General features: G+C 38.9%; 1 protein-coding gene across 1 annotated transcript in view; it reads right to left on the bottom strand.

Annotated features, from left to right (window-relative positions):
• TMEM87B (transmembrane protein 87B) overlaps positions 1-23493 on the bottom strand; it is a 49097-nt gene that overhangs the window by 4582 nt on the left and 21022 nt on the right. The window contains exons 10-17 of the mRNA XM_040623199.1: positions 20429-20522; positions 18822-18893; positions 13125-13233; positions 12984-13042; positions 11451-11554; positions 9735-9808; positions 3820-3893; positions 2081-2133 (exon numbers count right to left, since the gene is read on the bottom strand). Of these exons, the coding sequence (XP_040479133.1) occupies positions 2081-2133; positions 3820-3893; positions 9735-9808; positions 11451-11554; positions 12984-13042; positions 13125-13233; positions 18822-18893; positions 20429-20522 (639 nt within the window). The remainder of the gene's footprint in view (positions 1-2080; positions 2134-3819; positions 3894-9734; positions 9809-11450; positions 11555-12983; positions 13043-13124; positions 13234-18821; positions 18894-20428; positions 20523-23493) is intronic.

Here is a 23493-nt window from a genome sequence, read left to right as displayed (position 1 = left end):
CATATTCAGTGACCTACAAATTCTCAATCCTAGAGGAACACAGCCAACAGAAATAAACACCTAGGTTCACCAACAAACATGGAGAGGAATTTTCATACTGTTCTTAAGAGTCCCCAAACTAAAAATAGCCCATGTGGGTCAACTAGTATGTTCACACAATGAAATACTATGCAGCAAAGAAAGTGAATGGATTAGCAAGGGATACATTTTTTAAACTGACACAAGTAATCTACAGTTACGAGACGTCAGGACAGCAGCATATTTTGGAAAGTGGGGTTGTGATTTGGGAAGAAAACAAAGGGGTTTTTAGGGCACTGATGATGTTCTTTTTTTTTTCTTATCTGGGTGCTGGTTACACGAATGTGTTCATATTGAAAATTTATTGGAGCTTAGGATTCTATACTTTCCAGAATGTGTGCTATACTTAAAAAAAAAGTTCAGTTAAAAACTGAAATGTGAAAATAATCATAACTTCAAATGGAAACAAGGCAAGATGAGCAATTCTAGAGGGAAATATGTTGGAAGAATATCAATGAATATACCATACAAATCAGTAATTCCAAACACAACTGACATCCGACTATGGATTTATTTTTTAAGCCCCAGCCATTTTTCACTTTCAACAGCTGGACAAGTATCGAGTAGTGATGTGTTATCTAACTGATGTCATGTGCTTTTGTGAGAACTTAACAGGAATGAATACGCTTGACTGTAGTAATCATTTCACTATGCGTATGTAGAGCAAATCTTCACGTACACCTTAAATATGTACATTAAAAAAAAGAGGGATGAGTAAACATACTATGAAAGGTGGTATTTATGGAATCAAGTACCTGTTTAATTCCCATATCATTACTACTGCTGACTGGATGTCTACCGGTGAAGGTACTGGACAGAGAGTTATACAATATAACCTTCGCCTGGGAAAGATAGTATGGATAAAAAGAAAAGCCAAGTGTAGAGCCTCGATGAGTGATGGATCCCCCTCACTGAGAGGGAGAGCCTGGAGGAAAAGTCTATCTGCTGGAGCTGCAACACGCAAGTGCCATCACTGCAAGACTCCAGGGGACGCCACTTACAGAGCAGGCTACGGTGAGGGCAGAAGAAAGAGAACCAAGAGACGAGCCAGGTGTGAGAAAGGGGCCAGGAGAGATTGTTTGTAATGCTTCTATTAAGGAAAATCCAGGGAGAAGACTGCTTTAGGGGAAACATGAACCAGAACCTGTGAGACCCAGAAGACCACGGTCGGGTGCTCAGCACTCTGGAGATAAACACCAGCAATCTTAAAAACAGTTCCTCTGTGAGGTTAATGACTTTAAAACTTATTAAGATGTATTGAGTGCACTGAAGAAGGAGGTGAACTCTGCTGTGTCTTTTATGGCTTATCAGAGATAAGGAAAAGTCATTATGTCTATCTCATAATAGATTGCATCATATGTTAGATCTAGTCAAATCATCCTATGACATGCAAACAGAATTTCGTACTCGACAGGAACTGTCTAAATAGGAAGTAAATGGGAGCGGGGAAGGGAAAGAACAGGATATGAAAACGTTATCATATCTGGCTATCCTACTGTTTTCTGTGGCGGAAATAGCTACATAGAATTCTTATGTCAAACAGGATCTTGATCCTGATTAGCTCAAAGTTCCTGAGGGGCTTTGTCTGCACTCTATTCTTCTGATGCTCGTGTTTTTCCTCCACAGCTTCCCCACCATACATGGCACTGTTGTTCCATGTGTTTGAAAAAAATGTTTTATGTATGTTTGAACTTTTCCGTAATAGGAAGTTGAAACAAAATAAAATTGATTCTAATCCTGAAAAACTTAGATGAGAAAAGGCTGGAGTTGGTTATACGCTACAAGTATTAAAGTAGTTGCTGTCCAGGGAAAAATGGAGGAGAAAGAAAAAGGCAGGGTGTTTTCTTTGTATTCTGACATGAAACCAGTCATTCGCTAGTGATGTAGGCCTATAAAAACATATGGAGGTATGATGTTTGAAAAGCACATGACAAAGTATGAGAATTATCTCGTTATACGATATCCTAAATTTCAGACTTAAACTTTAACAGAGGATATTTACACATCTGTGAATGAAGAGGGAATATTTTCTTCCACCCACTTCAAATCTTCATCCTGTAGAAGTAAATATTTATATATTAGCATTTGCTTAGTATCACCTGAAAGGAGAATTTTAAAATATAATGTATATAAATTTAAGCATTAAGATTCAAATGCATGATTCTTTGCATTTCTACATATCCTAAGAAGTTGGCACTTATGCCACACAGAAATTCTGCCAGTATTCTCTTAATAAATTTGAACTTGGAATTTTGTACTTCTTCTTGGTTTTCGTTAGATGCAAGGTGTCATTCTGTCCTGAAAAACCACAGTAGAAACACAGTTGATTTATAAGACAGAAAATAGCAAGAATATTGATTTTTATTGGTTTTTGCTCCCAGTACTCATTATGACTCCTAATTTGTTAATGTTTTTATATCATGAGTTTATAATTTTTCAACAGAAAAAGATGACAGTACAAATACTCTAAATTTACAAAAGCCTATTTACTTCTGTTGCTTATATTTCTGTTCATCTCTCTGCTAGGAGACAAGAAAAGGAAAGCAGGTCAGTCAGCATACCCGTTTTTTAGCAGAAACCTGTTTATGGTTATCTCACTGGGAGAAAGAAAAATAAAAGGCATACTAAGTATTTTGATTTATAAATAAAATAAAATAAATCAAAATGCTTCTTTGTAATCTACCTGGCTACATGGAATACTCTTTCTAGTATTAATCACATCTTGTTCACCTGGGAGAGAGACAAAGCGATTGAGCCAGTATTAATAGGAACCCCAATTCTCTGAGTCTCAAGTAGAAATAAGTCTTAAGATAAGGCTTCTGATCAAGAGCTGACTGCCCTTAATTTAGGGAAATGAAAAAGTATTCCCTTGATGTGCTTACAAACATTTAGTTTTAAAATAAACTGAGACATATCCCTAAAATAAAAGGAAAATATTTTAATGAATTTAAAGTTTAACAGCTCTAATGCCAGATAATTAAAACTGTTGCAATTTTTAAAAAGTTTAAATCACCATAAAACTACTCAAAGAACACATTCTAAAAAATTATTGATTACCAAAAATAAAAATGAAAAAATTTACCAAAACCAACAGATCAAACTGTTCTCGTGGATCATCTGTTCTGTCAGAACTTATAAGCATAAATTTTATACTCTATTAATCACAGCATAAACAATTATAAGAAAGCAGAATATAAAACTGTATGAGAGGCACTTCCACTATGACTAATTCATATGCATAAAATATTAAAAAACTCATCTCTACTCTCTATTTTACCATTTTCTTCAAGCTTCCACAGTTCTATAACAGATGCTAATTTTGTTAACTGCACAGGCAATACACAAAGTCCTTTCCTAACAAATAACAGATGTTATCTGAAATGGCTTCAAAAATCACTTTAAAATGTCGAAAAATTAACAGAAGCTTCTACTATGTCAAAGCTTCTCCGTCTTTAATGTGCATATGAGTCATCTACGGGATCCTGTGAAGCAGCCGATTCAGATTCAGTAGGTCTGAGTGGGCCGGAGCCCGCGCGTCGGGCAAGCTCCCAGGTGACACTCACGCTGCTGGTCCAAGAAGGGCACCCCAGGAGCCGGCGTCTACCGCGGTTACAGTCGTCAGACTTAACTAGTATCGCTGCATGGTAACACTGAATTTCATACAAAAAACCTTAGCAGAGAATGGTTTCCTAATAGTTGATGACTGTGACACAGGCTCTATTACATACAGACTCTACTCACAAAATTATCAGAAGTAGCAGGTTTGGCTGTTCCGTTGGAAACCGTTTTTGAGACTCTCAATTTTATTCCTTCAGCTACAATGAGAAACATTATGGAGAGAAATATATAAAATTATAAAATACTATTTTCCTTCATAATCTCACATTTAATAACCCAACACAGATCTACGCATGTATTTATATCTATATAGATTCATATATAGATGTGTACGTATACATACACACACTATTTATATACGTATATTTAAAGGAGGGTTAATAGTAGAAGCTTCGGGCAGGGTGCTGGCTTTAACATGAAATATAGGCGGGATGGCAAAAATTAATAGATTTCACAAATATTTGCCCTAACAACCAGGTTTTCAAGACGCCAGTTTGAATTCTAGTTTTAGAGGAGTTTAAACAAACAAGCAAACATATATACATGTTTCCTTAAAGAGTTTCACTACATTTTAAAGTTTATGGATTTAAAAATCTATAGAATTTTTAGTCTCATATTCAAGAATAAAACACCTTTGTCTACGCCTGTACTTCTCTGATGTGTACATTTTGGAATGTTCCTATGGTAAATATAAAATGGGAAAGAGAAGGATTTTCTTCCTTCCTATTTGACCGAGGCTCTCCCTTCTGCCAGCAGTTTCAGAGCAGAGGTGAAGAGCGTGAGTTCCGGAACTAGACTGCCTGACCTAGGATTCTGGCTCTCCCTACGCAACCCTGGGCAAAGAAGTACACTTTCTGTGACTCAGCGTCCCCAGCAACACAATGGGATGATACTGACATCTACCTTACAGAGTTCTGATGAGCATTAGACAAGGTACCTGACACGTAATCTCTGTCCCATAAGTAATCATTTTAGTTATTGCTGTAATTTGCAAATTGTGCTTCTCCATAAATAAGGACAATTGGTATATGTTTGATCATAAGTTAATATAATACATGAAGATGAGGTTCCTCAATCAAAAAACATTTCCATGGAGCATTTAAAATCCCAACATTTGAGATCTGTTCTCTTAATGGGGCAATACACTGATTTTTAAAACTGAGGTACAACATAGATAATAAAAATACACAATTTTAAGTGTACAGCCTAAGAGAGTTCACAAACATACATACTTGTGTAACTACCATCTCAACTGCGACATTTAACATTTCCATCATTATAGAAGGTTCTTTAAATTCCTTTCCGGTCAATTCTAATCTTACCAGAAGCAACCATTGTTCTGATTTCCATAATCACCACAGCTTAGTTCTGCCTGTTCTGGAACTTCATATATAGAACCATAATCCATGGACTCTATATTCTTTAGGATTTGGCTACTTTCACTCAATATAAAGGTTTTGAGATTACTTACATTGTAGTGTTTGTTACTTTTGATATCGAACAGTAGCCCATTGTGTGGGTATACTACAAATACTTTATCCATTCATCTGTTGATCCAGTTTTAAACTATTAAGACTAAAGTTGCTGAAAATAATAGTGTACATCAGCATCTATCTGTGAACATCTGCTTTCATTTCTGGCATATCTTCTGGGTAAATATCTTGGGGTGGAATGGCTGGGTTGTATGGTAGGTATATGTTTACCGTTTTAAGAACCAAATTACTTTTTTTTTTTTTAAATGATGTTATTTTTATTTATTTCATATTTTTAAATTTTTGGACTATCTTCTGTCTTTATTTTTTTTTTAATTTTTTATTTTTTGTTAATAATGATTTTTTATTATATTATGTTAGTCACCATACAGTACATCCCCGGTTTTCGATGTAAGGCTCGATGATTCATTAGTTGTGTATAACACCCAGTGCACCATGCAATATGTGCCCTCCTTACTACCCATCACCGGTCTATCCCATTCCCCCACCCCCCTCCCCTCTGTAGCCCTCAGTTTGTTTCTCATAGTCCATAGTCTCTCATGTTTCATTCCCCCTTCTGATTCTGATTAAAACCCTTCAGAGTGTAGGAATAGAAGGTACATTTCTCAATCTCATAAAAGCCATCTATGAAAAGCCTACTGCAAATATTATTCTCAATGGGGAAAAGCTGGAAGCCTTTCCCTTAAGATCAGGAACTCGACAAGGATGCCCACTCTCGCCACTATTATTCAACATAGTACTAGAAGTCCTTGCAACAGCAATCAGACGACAAAAAGGGATCAAAGGTATTCAAATTGGCAAAGAAGAAGTCAAAATGTCTCTCTTTGCAGATGACATGATACTCTATATGGAAAACCCAAAAGAAGCCACTCCCAAACTATTAGAAGTTATAGAGCAATTCAGTAACGTGGCAGGATACAAAATAAATGCTCAGAAATCAGTTGCATTTCTATACACGAATAACGAGACCGAAGAAAGAGAAATTAGGGAATCCATCCCATTTACAATAGCACCAAAAACCATACGTTACCTTGGAATTAACTTAACCAGAGACGTAAAGGACCTATATTCTAGAAACTATAAATCACTCTTGAAAGACATTGAGGAAGACATAAAAAGATGGAAAGATATTCCATGCTCATGGATTGGAAGAATTAACATAGTTAAAATGTCCATGCTACCCAGAGCAATCTACACTTTCAATGCTATCCCGATCAAAATACCAAGGACATTTTTCAAAGAACTGGAACAAACAGTCCTTAAATTTGTATGGAAACAGAAAAGGCCCCGAATCTCCAAGGAACTGTTGAAAAGGAAAAACAAAGCTGGGGGCATCACAATGCCGGATTTCGAGCTGTACTACAAAGCTGTGATCACAAAGACAGCATGGTACTGGCACAAAAACAGACACATAGACCAATGGAACAGAATAGAGAGCCCAGAAATGGACCCTCGGCTCTTTGGGCAACTAATATTTGATAAAGCAGGAAAAAACATCCGGTGGGAAAAAGACAGTCTCTTCAATAAATGGTGCTGGGAAAATTGGACAGCTACATGCAAGAGAATGAAACTTGACCACTATCTCACACCATACACAAAAATAAACTCCAAATGGATGAAAGACCTCAATGTGAGACAGGAATCTATCAAAATTCTAGAGGAGAACATAGGCAGCAACCTCTACGACATCGGCCAAAGCAACCTTTTTCATGACACATCCCCAAAGGCAAGAGAAACAAAAGATAAAATGAATTTATGGGACTTCATCAAGATTAAAAGTTTCTGCACATCCAAGGAAACAGTCAGAAAAACTAAGAGGCAGCCCACGGAATGGGAGAATATATTTGCAAATAAGAACCAAATTACTTTTTAAACAAGTCTTACTACTTTCCATTCCTTCCAGCAGTGTCTGAGTGATCTAGCTGTTCCGCATCCTCTCCAACATTTCACGCTGTCAGTCTTTTAAACTTTAACCATTCTAGTGCATATGTGGTGGTATCCCACTCTGGTTTAATTTGTGTTTCCCTGATGACCAATTATACTGAGTACCTTTTCACATGCTTGTTGGTCATTCCTTTGTCTTCTTTGGTGAAGTGTCTATTCAAGTATTTTTTTGTCTTTTACAAATGGAGTTATATTTTGTTGACTTATAGGGATTTTACTTATATTCTGGATACAAATCCTTCCTCAGATATATGTACTGAGGATCTTTTATTCCAGTCTTGGGCTGGATACATGTTCTTTGTCATGTATCATGTACGGAGAATCTTTTACTCCAGTCTAAGCCTTGCCTTTCATTTTCTTATGTTTCTCTTGATAAGTATTTAAACTTTGGTGAAATCTAATTTACCAGTTTTTAAAATTTTATGGTAACTGCTTACGTCCTAAGAAATTATCTAACCCAAGGTTATAAAGATATTTTCTTGTTTTCTTTCAGAAGAGTTATAGTTTTTCTTTTTGGGGGGGACAGAGGGAGAGAGAGAATCTTAAGCCGGTTCCACACCCAGGGTGGAGTCCAATATGGGCTCAATCTCACAACCCTGAGATCACGACCTGAGCCAAAATCAAGAGTTGGACACTTAACTGACTGAGCCACCAGGGCCACCAGAAGAGTTATAGTTTAAGTTTTCACATGTAGGGTCTGTGGTCCATCTTGAATTAATTATTATGTGACATCTGCGTAAGGAGTCTAGGTGATTTTCCCTCCATGTGTTTATCTAATTGTTCCAGCACTAGTTGGTGACAATACTATTCTGTCCTCATAAAATGTCTTGGTGCCCTTGTCAAAAATCAGTTGACAAATGAGGTTTCCAGTTTGGAGCTACTTTAATAATTGCATTACATTCATTCATTTATTTTTTTCATTTATTCATTCATTCATTCATTTATAGAGAGGGGAGGGGAAGAAGGATAGGGAGAGAGAGAATACCAAACAGGCTCCACGCCTAGCATGGGGCCCAATGTGGGGCTCAATCCCACAACCCTGAGATCATGACCTGAGCCGGAATCAAGAGTCGGACTTTCAACCGACTGAGCCCCCCAGGTGCCTCTATTGCATTCCTTTTAAAAACAAAACTTTTAGAAACCTATTATATCGAATCAATTTGGTACTTGTAAAAGTACATTCTTCAGAATGTTATTACTTAATGCAATAACAAGAACAACAAAATCAACCGACCACATATGTGTGGATTTATTTCTGGACTCCAGTTTGATGCACTGCTGTGTTTCTCCATCCTCCTGCCAATACCACACTATACTGATGAATAGAACTTAAAATTTTTGTAAGTCTTGAAATTACTGTAAATCCATTAATTTTATTTTATTGAGATAAAATTTCCACACTATCTTGAAGTGAACAGTTCAGTAGATTTCAGGATAGTCAAGGAATTGTGCAACCATCACCACTAATTTCAGAAGATTTTCATCACCCTAAAAAGAAATCCCATGGCCATCAGTAGTCACTCCCTACTCATTCCTTCCACCAAACCCTGGCAATCACCAATATACTTCCTGTCTTCTACGGATTTATCTTTCGTGGACTTTTCATCTAACTAGAATCATATAACTTGTAATCTTTATGATTGGTTTCTTTCACTTAGCATAATGTTTTTAAGATCTGTCCATGTCGTAACTATAAGAATGTCTGGGCTCTTCTAGGTCCTTCTCTTTCCCACATACATTTTAAAACCAGATTAACTGGGGCGCCTGGGTGACACAGTCAGTTGAGCATCTGACTCTTGATTTTGGCTCAGGCCATGATCTCAGGGTCCTGGAATCGAGCCCTAAGTTGGGCTCCATGCTTAGCAGGGAGTCTGCTTAAGATTCTCTTCTCCCTCTGCTCCTCCCCCCATGCTCTCTATTATTAAATGAAAAAAAAAAATCAGATTAACCGTTTGTACTTTTTTTAAGGTCAGTTAGAATCATGATTGGGATTGCACTGACTCTACTTATCAGTTTGTGGTACTGACTGCTTAATAGTATTGAGAGATAAAATTCATAAACACGTTACAGCTCTACACTTACTTATTCTCAGCAACTGAATTATGTATTGATGTTGCCTTAACAAACGCTTAAAGTATTATGGTAAAATTAATAAAATGATAAAACGCAGAAATTAACTGAAAGACGAAAATAGCACCAAAACTGTAATTAGAAATGGTTTGGGAAAGAACAGGAAATTACAGATATATATAATTCTGAAGAGCAAGAAGATGTGACTCAAGGAAATTTAGCAATCATCATTGAGAAGAAGATTATCAGGAGCTAAGCACAATGTAAACTAAATTGTTGGTGTGAAACAGTATACCTACTTTACTACTTAGACTTTAAAAGCGAACAGGTAACAAAAGCTCAAACTACATTAATGATCTTGAAAATTTCATTACTGACTTTTCCTTTTGTGACTGTCTACCATAATAGGGGTTTTGGCAGATATCGTTTTAAAATTATTTTAACAGGAAAAAAGTGTATCTGACTTTGCATAATAAGTAAAGGTACAAGGTGCAATACAATGGTCATTTAATAAGAAAACATATCACTTACTTAAGTTTTCAGATGGTACCATAAATTCTTCAATTTCATCATCAGAATCATCGATTAACGGCATGAAGGCATATCTACATCAGAAACAAGGAGGAGTAGTTTTATTAGTGCATTTAAACCTGTTCGGTTTTCAGTTCATATCTAAAAGCGTCACTACATACAAAAATATTTACATTTAAAAAATATGCAAGTAATGAATCATGGAACTTTATATCAAAAACTAGGGATGTACTGTACGGTGACTAACATAATAAAAAATATTATTTAAAAAAATAAAAAATTTCTTATAAATTCAAATAACAAAAATTTAATTATCTTACTTTCAATTTAGGGAAGATTATTAGCAATGAAACAGTGAAACTGGAACTCTCAAGCCCCGCTGGTCAAAGTGTAACTGGATAAGATCTTTCTGGAAAGCAGTTCTGCAATGTTAAGGGAAGGGAACTTCCTGCTGCACTTTTTTCTCCCTGTCAGGTTTACCCTCCCTGCCCACTACTTGTTAACTTATCCCCTAACAAAAGGTAGATTGCTAATCTTACCGGTGAAAAGAAAGCGTACTGACTGAGCCACATTTGCTAGGTCAGAAATACATTCAGAAAGCATGGCTGATAATAACAATAATCACAGAAACAAACTGCCTAATTATTAGGGACTGCTTCTATAAATCAGGCTACATTCATATTATGGAATAAGAAAGAGCCATTAAAAATAATGTGGTAGATCTAGTGGCATCTGGCTGGCTCAGTCACAGAGCATGTGACTCTCAATTTCAGGGTCATGAGTTCAAGCCCCATGCTGGACATGGAGCCTACTTAAAAAAAATGTGGTAGATCTATACAAGATGATATGGAAAGATACATCTTAAATAAGAAGGTGCAGAACAGTGTATATGTGTAAGTACGTACTTATGTACAATTACTATATACTTTTTAAAAAAAGATTTATCTATTTATTTTAGAGAGACAGAGAGAGAAAGTGTGCGTGAATGCAGTGGGATGGGGCAGTGGACAGCGTTAAGCAGACTCTGCACTGAGTGCGGAACCTGACTCGGGGTTTGATCTCATGACCCTGAGATCACGACCTGAGCCAAAACCAAGAGTCGGACACCTAACTGACTGTGCCACCCAGGTGTCCCAATTATTATATACTTGTAAAAAGAGAGGGAGAAACACACACACTGGTATATACCTTTTCATTTTTCCCTAGAAGGGCATTCAAGAAATTTCACAGCCCCTTCCTTGGGGAAGAGGAGTGGGGCAAGGGCAGGTGGGCCTTCCTATCACATGCAGCCAATGGTACAACCTGAACTTACCACTTGAGCTCCTTATGATTTTGGTCCTACCTTTCCTTTCCAGCTTTATTTCCCTCCACTGGAAGTAGTATCAACCAAAATGCATGCCTCAATAGCCTCCAAGGTATATCATGTTTTTCCCCACTACCTCAGAAAATGTACATTCTTTCTCAGCTCCATCGTTCAGTGTTCTGCTTCTTTCCTCAAGGAAGGTGCTGCCTTTCAAGGAGGCTTCCTCATCCCCTGGACTTCCTAGTTTATACATCTCTTATTTCACGGTCTTGCATTATGTCTGTCTCCCTACTTGATTGTGTACTCCTTTAAAAGCGAGGACTTCCTCAGTTTGTATGAACGTGTTTTTATTTGAACACAGTAGCAGTGATCAACAAAGGCTTGCCAAACTTGAATTTTCCCGTGTTAGGTACCTCTGATTGTTTGCTGATGGTCTCCACAAAAACATTATTACAATAAGGATAAGTGAAAAAAGGAAGCTCCAAAATGCATCATCAACCCAGCGTTCCATCCAATCCTATAACAAGGACAATTCAAACAGGAAATGTTAATGTTCTGATAAACACAGATAGATTTCCCATTCAAATAGTGTACAATGACAAACACTAATGAAATCTTTCCAACTAGTTCATCTTCCAGATAAGTTTTTTAAGAAAATAAAAACTAAGAAATGCTATCTTTATCAAATTAACATGAATGCCTCCTACTTCAGCCTTATAACTAATCAGATAAATAAAACCCTAACACAAATTATATACTACAGGATCATAAAGAATTAGTGTTTAGGGATGCCTGGGTGGCTCAGTTGGTTAAACGTCTGCCTTTGGCTCAGGTCATGATCCCAGGGTCCTGGGATTGAGTCCTGCATCTGGCTCCTTGCTCGGCAGGGAGCCTGCTTCTCCCTCTGCCTGCTGCTCCCCCTGCTTATGCTCGCGTGCTCTCTCCCTCTCTCTCTCTGACAAATAAATAAAATCTTAAAAAAAAAAAAAAAAGAATTAGTGTTTAAAGGGGCTTCTGAGATCACTCAATCTATCTTCTAGATGAGAACAGTTGTGAGGCAGGGTAACAGGAGAATCAGAAGCAAGTTCACAATGGGTACTTTCAACATCAATGGTATTAGAAATTTCCGATGTAAAGATCTTGATGCAATATTTTTCCCAATAGGTTATTTTGCTTTTAGTAAGACAGGAGATTTTATTATATGTTGTTTGAAATGTTTCTAAGGGCTGTTTAACATTATAAACATTCCTTTCCATCAAATTTTAGGTTCAACAGAAAGATTTACAAAACAAAAATAAAAATCCAGAAGATATACTTAGAACTCCAAGTGAAAAACCCTAAGGTGAGGGGAGGAGAAAAAAGAAATTCCAGGAAAGTTCAGTTTCTTCTCTCACTAAATTATCCCTGAGGCAGAAGTCTAGGATGCTCAGAGGGCTGTCTGTAACATTTATTTAGAACTAGAGACTAGCTTTAAATCAAGAAGCCCCCAAAAAGGCCTTTTAAGTTTTAAATCTAAGAAATGTATCTTCTACCTGGAGAACCTGCAGAGAGTATCTCCTGAAGGTTCATGATGAGTGTACCATCCTAGAAACATGTCAGACTTAAGGTTTACAGTCCCATTTAAGATAACAAAAACCCAATTTCATGGTATACAAGAAGAAAAAGATTTCCTGTTATCTTAAATTATATAGGAAGGTAATTATTTTTCAAAATATATAAAGGGGAAGTTGAGAAAAGAACATAATTAGAAAAGTAGATTTAGGAGGAATATTTTCAGATTCATTTAAAGGAGGGAAAAGTCCTTTAATCCTATGTAAAATAATTCAAACTAAACTAAAAGTCTCTACTAAAATTACCTGTTTATAAACACAAACTAAATTCTTCAAAACTACCCAAAATAGTATAATTAAAAATGAAAACTGTTTAAATAGGAAGATTATACTTACTGATTGACATTTTGCAATTCTAAATGTCTTGGTTGTCCACACCATAAACACTATAGAAGCTGAAACACACCAAAAAGTCACCTTTGAAGGAACATGAAATACTGAAATAATTTATTATAGTAAGAAAATTAAATAGCTTACCCAGTACGGCAAAGATCAGAGTATTTGTAAAGTGCCTGTATAAAGAAAACTTCACCGTGTTCTTTCTTAGCCTTAGAGTCTTCATAGTTTGTGCCAAACTTATAAATATGTGCAAAAAGTTAAGGAAAAACATTTTAAATGGTAATAAACAGTTTAAAAACAACATAAGAACCTTCTGCTACATTTCTAAAATTAGTACTCCTAAATATAGTTCCTGTAAAAACAAAAAAATCTTATTTTAGCCAATACTATATGATCATGATACTGATTTTATCACAGGTTTTGCTTTATAATTTACCATTGTCTGAACTAAACAAACTTTGAGGAAGACAACGAGCAAGAGGCCCTATGATGTTCTCCTTCAAGGCCAAGCTCCCACGACACAGGATAGAGCAGCATATACACTAAACAACGAGCCCCCTTAGGCCAGACACTCTTACGGATCACATTATGACATGCCCTTAGGCTTGTGCTTTTGTCTCTGTTTCTTTCTTATTTTTTTCTTTCCAGTCTACTCTATTTTTATCCTCTGAATGACCATAATTAAGAAGCGAGGTCATCTATCAATTCCATTGTATAAACTGAAAAATGAAATACGTTAAATAAAACAAATCTGCACTTAGGTCAGGAGAGACTTCATTCAAAAGATTATTGCAACAGGCAGAGGCTTATTGTAATGGGGAGGCTGTTCCAACTCTAAGATCTGCAAGAGTCCCACAGGTCAGGCCAGACGGGGCTTTGTTTTTGTAGGAAGGGGTAAACAAGACTGGAAAGCAAGTGTGGGGAAGTGGGTGGCATGACTGGACAGCCGCTCAGGAATGACTTTCCCTGAGGTGTGCAGATTCTTAAGAGGGGCCACTGAGCAGGGCTGTGGTGGACGAAAGCTCAGGGACCTAGGGAGGGAGGCTGCTCAGTCTGGGCCAGGCTGATCAGTAGGTACACAGCTCTGTGTCTGGCCTTGTCATAGGTAACAAAGGGGCATCTGGGAGTCTCGTGGACTTATGTCTCATGTAAGTCCTTTGTAGTAAGCCTTTTCCCAGAACACAAAAGGGTGGGGGTTTTCTTAACCATGGCTATTTTCCAGGAGCACAGGGATCAGGTAAAGCTCAACACTGCCGAGTATGAAGCAGCAAAAACAGGCTTCTCTACTGACTCCTCGGCAGTGAAGCTGGGATTCAAGCCAGAGCTCTCTCTTCGTAAATGGGAGTTGCTTCCTCTGGAGCACACCGCCAAGCTTTGTTCATGAACCGTGTGCTGAAAATAACAGAATGGAGCAAAAGAATGGAAGTGGCAAACTCTGTTTTATGCCTATTTTAAATTCCAAATACTTCATGAATCAGAAGCTTCATGGTAGTACTCAAATTACCAAAACCGCTATTCAGTCTTCCAAAATGACCAGTGAGTTGCAAAAGAAAATCAACGTCTAAAACAACACAATTCAACCAATTAAGGCCACTGTTGGAACTTACAAAAATGCAAACATGCTGTATTCCTTCAACGTTATCAAGACAAATACTTTTTAAAAATTCTTGATTAAAATGAATTTTCTATGTTAAAGATATGGTCACACTGAATAATTCAAAAGTATTTCTGAGAAGCCGAGGAATAAAGAGATCAAAAGCAAATTCAAAACTGCCAAAACCTCCACTTACCAAGACACTGTTAAATTTAAATAAAGCTGAAATCATTTCTCCTCTCGAAGGAAAGTGGTTTTGAAAGCAAACAGGCCCAGTCATCCTGAGGTGAGAAGCAACGTGAACGCGTTGCTGCAGTAGGAAAAGGATATCCACCAGCACAAGCCAGAATCAAGGAGAGAGAGAGGGAGACTGGCCAGAAGCACAAGATCAGAGTCATTGGCCTGCAGCAAAACAGCAAACAATTAAAACAAGCAGAAAAAAGGAGGGAGAGGGCTTCATGAGAAAAGCAATGGCTTTGAATCTTCCGAGTTATTTCTTCTTTTACTTGAGCACCAGATTCTTACAGGAGACCTATGTTAGGTTCAATAAAGCAAAGAAAGCAGGGGCATTACGCAAGCGCTCACTCCTGTACGTACACACACCTGCTTCTTTTGCTTGCCATTTGTAACCACTTAAGACATTTACTCTTCCTGCACGGAAAACGCAGACTTTTCATTTCGGTAAAGAAAACTGCCAACTAGCCATCTAAAAGCAAACATAGGAAATTCACGTTCAAGCTGAAATGGATACTAAATTTTCTTTCTCTCACTATGAAACACTAACCAAGATTATTTTAATTTCTGGATTTATGACTTTTATTTCAAGCATCTTTATTAAAAATATTAATCATTACGCAAATTAAATCTTTTGCCTTGTTTTCCTTATCTCCCCACTCCAATTTGGCTCATTATGTGTTGGAACGGACTAAAGTCAACACTGTCCATGAAGGAGATAAATTACCCTCATTCAAAACCAGATGGAATTGGGCCTTTAGAGCTGCTTGTCTTTGGAATTTTCTGCCAAGCTGCATTACTGTTTTTCCCAGTGAACCACCTTGTGGGTGGTTAAGAACAAAAAATCTTTGAAGTACGTATCTGTAAATTACCAGGAAAAAAGATAACACAGATTTTTAAAAATGCCATGTCTATAGCTCAATTACTTGACTGAAGAACAGACTAACTTATTAAAGGCTCCAAGCATATATAATTCTGGGGACAAGACAATTCCAAATTAAGCAGTTATCTTTAGCTCACTTTCTCAATGCACGACCACAGAAGGGAGGAAGTTAAGATCGGAGCCGGCAATGCAGAGACGAACAGCTAGGTTCTGCCTATCCTGATGCCGGGTATATTCATCCTGCCTGCCCCTCCTCAGGTCAGCTGAGCAACCCTAACAAGTGATGCGGCTGCAGCCACCAGGAACCACAGCCCTGGGGGATGAGCGCTCATGGCCAGGGCACTGGTCATGGGCAGAACCGGGGAATGTCGTTCACCTTGTTAACAGAGCTCAATGTCTTTAAATGTGTTTTCATGTGAAAAATATAAAAATGACACTACATAAGATTAGTATCATTCTTGGAAAAGATACGATGTATTTAACTATAATTTTTTCAACAAACTTGGATTCTAAACCAGCAGCTTCAAAATAGAAGTAGAACAGATTTTTAAGCAAGTTCGGTCAGAAACAACCCTTTAAATCAGGTGTTATTTCTTAACTAGATACTCCTCAGACAGTCGGGAATCATGCATATAATTTTGGAGGTTTTTAAATGCTCCACTGCAGGTAAAACTTTGTGGGGTGTATGTTTTTCATCTTGTGAAAAGAGGCTCCCCAGCTTTCATTCGACTTTCAAAGGCATTTTTGGTCCCAGTACCCAAGCGAGGCTAAGGACCACTGCTTTAGAGAGTAGGGATGGTAAATTAAATGGCTTTTTTCTTTTGTTTTTAACTTGGAACCATACTAAAAATTCACAAACAGGGAGTTTAAAGAGCAGACAGACTGGGTTTAGAAGAAACCACCCACAGGGGACTCAGAAAAGGCCATGTTTGTTAGCATGCCTGCAGAAAGGGGGGCTTCTTCGCAGAGGAGGAACACAGGCAAACTCAAGCCCTCTGGCCTTCCTGTGAGAGACAAAGATGAGCAAATGGAAAGAAATTGCAAGGAAACAAAAGAACATTTAATTTTAAAAGCAAAAAGACAAGTATTGAAGAGAGTGGAAACAAACAAAAAAAACTTGGTAAAAATAAAATCTATCTAGAGAGAAGAGTTTCAAAGAGGATGCAAATGCAGAAGAAAGAGATAAAAATAATGTTCTGGGATATGCGTAACAGTGCATCCTACTCTGACCAGGTCAGTGTCTTTAGCGTTCCTCCCGTTTCCACGAATGTATGTTAGAGGGCTCTGCCTCAGAGTTAAAAAGAATGGAATTTCCCAGACTCCACTGGAGTCACTGAAACAGTGGAGGGTCTTCAAGGATGGGTTACCATGCCTCTAGAACTTCCCCTGCTGTAACATGGCTTGTGCCCCACCAGCGTCACTGAGCCTGCTCTCCTGCTGTCCCATTGTGACCGGTGGAATGACCAAAGCCAGGCGCACCTTGGCAGTTCATCTCTCTATAGTACTGGCCACTGCTGACCACCCCTCCTTACCAAAGCTTCACCCCAGGACCAAAAATTTAAAAAAAGCCATGCATGTTAAAAACAAAAGAAAAAAGCCATGTATGTTTCTACCCCCCACTGGGCACCATCCTGGTCCTCTTCTCACTGGTCTACATGTTCTTGGGTCGCTTCCATGGGCTGCAACCTTCTCTCACATGAAGATGACCTCCAACCTTCATCACCAGTTCCAATTCCAGACTAGGATTTCCAACTCTCCACTTAACACTAATGCCCTAGGCAGCTCACACTTCATCCATTATGGTCCCTTCCCTAAGTTCATTGCCTTGGGGATGGCAACACTGTCCCCAGACACCCAAATGAGACAGCAAGACCTCTCTGGAGCTCTCTCTTCTTTTCCCACCCACTTCTACTAAGTCTATCATCTGGAGTCTTTTTTTCCATTCTCTCTGCCCGATTTTTAACGCTCACCATCTCTTTTTTGGACTACTGCAAATGACTCTTCACCAGATTTCCTATCTCTAGACTCTAGACTCTCCTTTCCCAGGTCATTTTTATATTTTTATTTTTATAAGATTTTAAATAATTTCTACACCCAACTTGGGGTAAGGACTTGCAACCCTGAGATCAAGAGTTGCATGCTCTTGGGGTGCCTGGGTGGCTCAGTTGGTTAAGCATCCACCTTCGGCTCAGGTCGTGATCCCAGGGTCTTGGGATCGAGCCCCGCATCAGGCTCCCTGCTCAGTGGGGAGCCTGCTTCTCCCTCTGCCCCTCCCCGTGCTTGCGCACACACTCTCTCTCTCTGTCAAATAGATAAATAAAATCTTAAAAAAAAAAAAAAAAAAGAGTTGCACACTCTTTTGACTGAGCCAGCCAGGTGTCCCTTCCAGGTCATTTTTAAATGTCGTTCTTGAGTTCTTTCTAACAGATTTCATCATGCTACTCACCTGTGTGGCTCTGATTCCCCTTTCCTTTCTCCCTGCAGAAGGAACTTGACACTCTTGAGCACGTCATTCTATCCTTCCCTTCTGGCCCCACGTTCCATGACTCTCCCACATACGTCCACTTATAGGCAAGCTACTCTGGGACGTTCTATCACTGCCCCCATATTTTCACGCTTCCAACTATCTGTTCCCATCAATTCTTCCCAGGATGCCTTTTCCCCAATTCTTTTCCCAGTTAATCCCATCTGTCCTCCTAGTCACAATTTAATGTCACCATCTCTGTGGAGTCGTTCCTGATTTTGGCACTACAATTGCTTTCTCTTTCCTCTGTTTGCAGAGCACCTCTTTAAAATGGCAATTATTATTGCTATATTGCTCCTAGTTATGTGTTTGTCTTCCCTACCAGAGTGTGAATTCCTTAAACGCAGGGACAATACCTTTTTCTTCTCTGCCTCCTCAGCATAGGGCCTGCAGTGAGTACTTAAGTTTGCTGAAGTAACAGAAAAAAAAAAAGATATTCTTTGTTTGGGGAACTGTTGCTTTTTCACCTTCAACTAAATTCCTATATTGAGGTAAAAAATAATGTATACCTACATTTCTTTCAATTATTATAAATACAAACTGAAAATAATCTGCCTTTAATGATACAACAAACTACTTTAGGAACATGGTAAAGGATATGAACCATACAAAAATGGAGTCAATAACTGCCAAAATAATGTCACCAAAAATAACAGCTAAATGGTTAGAACCCTGAAAGATAAAAATAGGGGGAAAACCTGAATGTGAACGTTTCATTATAGAAATTACTATATGAAAAAGAAAAACAATTTAGCTCATCCCATCACTTTACAAAAGCCACATAACAATTTTATTCCTAATAAAACTGTGCCTAAGCACATGGAAATTTTTGTTTTGGCAGCAACAGATGTTAGCTTGTTATCTACCTGTTCAATGATGATGTAAAATTGTATTATGGAACGGCAAATAAAACATGTCATGTCCCCAGCCCCACTTAGGTCAACCACTTCAATCTCTCCCCTCTCCCCACCAAACCTACCGCCAGGGCCACTAATGAAATGGAATCCTGATCTTTCCTACTATCTGTGATGGGACATGAAAAAAAAAAAAAAAAAAGGAAAGGAACTGTGGAAGGGTAAAAACAAACCATAGTTGAGACATTTTAATCACAAGTTGACAGAAAATCATACCTAAAAGCTATATCTAAGATGTTGGCTATGTAAAATTTTAAAGAAATACAATGTATATACTATATAGTGGGATATTTATCTTTTTTCTTTCTAACAAAGACTAGTTCCGGTAAATTATATAAATGCAAAGCTCTTCACACGTCTGTAAAAGTAAAATAAATGTACCCTTCAAAGAGTCAAAGATGAAAAGAGTAGGTGTATCTCATATAGAATACAGATGTACTGAAGACAACAGGAAGAAGATGAGTAAGGCTTTTAACAAACTGGACAAAGGACCTGCTTCAAGATCAAAATATGTGAAGTAAAATTAAATGGCAACCTAAGATCATTCACTCTATGCAGTGATCTGATTTACACATCCAGTCCAAAAAGACATTTTGGGTAAAAATTACTAGGTTCTTTGAATCAAGCAAAATATAATAAGCTGCTTAATCACTCAGTCATCAACCACGTTAAGTAAAACCGAGAGCTAGAGATCTAGCGGTTTTTCCAGATGTAAATGTTCTGCCTCTTCTTAGAGAGTAAAGCAGTCCTGCCCACATTGCCCAAGTCATTTCCCCATGGACACTACCTTCTCAAGGTTCTTCCATGAATGGAGTCTGCTGAATCCCCAAACACTTGGGTCCACAAGAGTCAGAGAATACTTATAACCAAATGAGACTTACGAGTGAGGAGATGTAATATCTGCATGTGTGAAGGGTACAGTTAATTCTGTTCACTTCCACATGTTTAGCCCAAGGGTTAAGGAAGAAATGAATGTGTTCAGACTGCATAACAATAAAGACAGATGTTCTTTATAATGAATAACCACTAGCGTTTTTGAGATGGAGCTAATTCCTGGGCTGACATCAAGTGGTACCTTCATAATTGGTCATATTTTAAGAAGTGCTCTGTCTAGACTTTTACTACTTTTAGGAAGTATTTAAAAAGGGAAATATTCCATAGGGGGAAGAAAGCTCAAATTGGACCTTTTTCATAAATGTCCTCTCTTTAAAAATTCATCTCAGGAGATATAAAGTAAAATCATATTTTATAGCAACAACAAAAAGGGATGGAATGGAATTATGTGGTTTTTACCCCAATAACTCTCATCACGCCTTCAATAGCTGCAAAGATAAAGTAAAGAATCCCAAGTCCGACCACCCGGTGCATGACTGTTCCTAAACGGGGCCTAAAATGAGAAAGAGGAAACAGAAAAAAAGAAAAAGAAAAAGCACTGGTAAGTAAAATGCTTCCAAATACAGTAAATGGTCCCATTTCCAACATAGAGAAGTCACTATCTAATCAAATCAACCTGTTCCACCCCTGGCCTCTGCTTCCTTGGTTTTAAGACACAGCCTATATCCGGGGCACTAACAGGCTCAGGAGAAACGGGCGTCCTTCTCTAGTACTAGGAAGCTGTACTGATGCCCACGAAGCAACATGCTGAAGCCCCCCAGGTGCCAAAGGGTTAGCATAACCAGGTACTCACTGCAACGGCTGGAAGAGTAGCCTGAGGAAACCTAGGAGGCTAAATGCCAACTTGTAAGTGTCACTGGCAGAAAGAGCAACTTAATTCTTTCATGAACATTAATTAAAAACTGTTCTGGGAGAACTTTTGTTAGAGATAATCCACTGATTTTCTGACTTGGGCAGAAAAAGAATAGGGATATTAATTAGGAGATCGAATTCTATTCCCTTTCTTCTCTCAATGCCCCAAACAAAAGTGTTAACACACTGTAGTTTCCATTCTTTACATCGAAAAGAATTAAAATAACATTTTTGATTCTTTAAAAATATCAATGATTTGGGAAAATGCAAAGACTGTGATTTTTGTGATGAGTAATTTGAAAACAAAACTGAAATTTCATGAAATTTGCATATCATATAGCACAAACATTTCAGCTCAAAACTCTCTTGCCAGAGTAATTAGAAAAAAAACTGATTTTGGAAAAACACTTAACGTAGTCACTTTAAAACAAAATTTAGCTAAAAATTAAACTAATATCCACAACTTATAGTTAAGACTCTATATCTGATTTAGTTCATCTAAATTCTGACCATTACAGCCCCCTAACTGGAACCTTCCAACAGCCAGAACCGTGAGTGCTCTGAAGTTCGCAACTAGAACTGTGAGGTACAAGATTCCCCACAAGGACTCTGTGTTCTGTATACTGTATTAAGGCCAAAAACAAACAAACCCCCAACACCCTAAAAAGCATTTGAGAAGGAATCTCAATAAATACCCAGCGGAAAAAAGGTTTCCTGGCCAAAATCTTGCTAATTACACCAATCTCAAGCTCACAAGCATACATGCGTGCATTCAGTGTGTATTTACGGAGTGCCTACTATGTGCCAGGGACTCTGCTGGAGCCTTAAGAAGCAGCAGAACACAGGCACAGCTCCTACTCCATGGAAGTCACACCCAAGTGGGGGGAAGAGAAAACAAATCCTAACATATGCATCAAGCGGCGCTAAAAAAGGGGTGAGGGTCAGGGTGACCAAGGGTGTGCACTGCACTGGGAATCCTGACAGCGCTAGCCTCCCTGGGAGAGGATGGTGAGCAGAGACAAGAGTGAGGGAGCAAACCACGCCCAGGATCTGGGGGGAAGACGCATACAGGCAGTGGCCTTTACGGCACTATGAGGAAGTGTCTTTTGTGTTTAAGGAACAGCAACAGCAAGAAAGCCAGCAGGATGGAGCAGGGTGTTCTAAAGGGAGAGTGGCAGGAGGTGAGGTCAGCCATCTAAAAAACCACAGAAAGGAATTGGGTTTACTGAGTGAGATGAGCAGAAAAGTAATGAGATCTTAGTTATGTTTAAAAAGGATCATCTCGGCTACTGCTGTGTCTGAAAAGACTGACAGGAGACCAGGGCAGATGCAGGAAAGCAGTTAGGAGTGCAGTGAAGTCATCTAGGGAAAGAAGATGGTGTCTGGACCCAGGGTGGTGGCTGTGGGAGGGAGGGGCGGGTTCGCTCTGGATGTGTCCTGACGTTAGAGCCGAGAAACTGGATGAGTGTGCCCCAGGGATGCGAGTCGCTGGAACAGAGGTCTGGGTCCTGAGCCTGGGGCACTTCAGTGCTGGAGCTCAGGAAGACATAATCCAGCAGGGGTGCTGGGGAGGAGCAGCCAGGGCTCCAAGACTCAAGCTGCCACAGGGCCCGAGCACAAAGGCTGAGCAAGGCCATGTGGTTTGGCAACAGAGGTCCAGGTGATTGACAAGAGTAGTCTCAATGGAGTGGAGGCAAAACCTCACTACGGTATGTTCAGAAGAAAACGAAGGAAGTTGAAGTGGCAAGTACAGACAGCGCATCTGAGAAATGATGCTGCACAGGGATGAAGAGGAAAGAAGGAGACGCAGAAGAGAGGGCCGGCTGGGATGGAGGGAGGTTTGCTCCGGAAGATGACCGAATGAACAGCATGCTGTGGCAGTGACGCTCCTCGGGAAAACTGAGGACCCCGGAGGACACAGAGCCGGCTGCTGGAGCAGCTTCTTTGACACATGAGAGGTAATGGGATCCAGAGCACGAGGGCAGGGGCAGGACTTAAGAATGTGCCTCTCAAGAGGAGGAAAACACTGTATGTGCTCCAGATGGGGGGGGATGGTACAGATTTGGTGTCAGGAGTGCACTGAACTCCCTTCTGATGGCTTCCATTTCCTCAGGGAGAAAAGAACCAAAATCGGTTAAGATGGATGTGGGTAGGGAGTCTGAGACTGGAGGGGAGAGAAGGGGTAAAATAGTCTTCTGGAGAGTGGGAAAGGGACAATCAATTGGCAAGAAGATGTAGAAACTGCCAGGAGCACTCAGGATTCACTTAAAGTTCTGGGTCATGAAGGGAAATGAGCCTGCACTGTGGTCAGGAAGAGTCTGCTGCTCGGGTATGAGCCTGAGGCGGACAGAAAGCTGGATTTATCAAGAGAGGCTGACAGAAAGGCAGAGAGCTTCAGGTGTACACGGCTGTTCAGCACCCTACAGGATCGATGGAAGATGGCAGGATCGAAAGGCCAGAGGCCACATTAGGGTCAAAGAATGAAATGGGCTAATCTATTAGAAAAAGTAAATGGGAAAAGAGAAGGTGATAGTTGAAAAGTCAATGCTTAACATTTGCAATGATAAAGAGGGTACAGTTAAATACAATAATAAAGTCTACAAAGTGGCAGT

Source organism: Ursus maritimus, unplaced genomic scaffold (assembly GCF_017311325.1).
Source record: "Ursus maritimus isolate PB19 unplaced genomic scaffold, ASM1731132v1 scaffold_6, whole genome shotgun sequence".
NCBI classification, from domain to species: Eukaryota; Metazoa; Chordata; class Mammalia; order Carnivora; family Ursidae; genus Ursus; species Ursus maritimus.
This window is presented reverse-complemented; position numbering and strand designations above follow the sequence as displayed.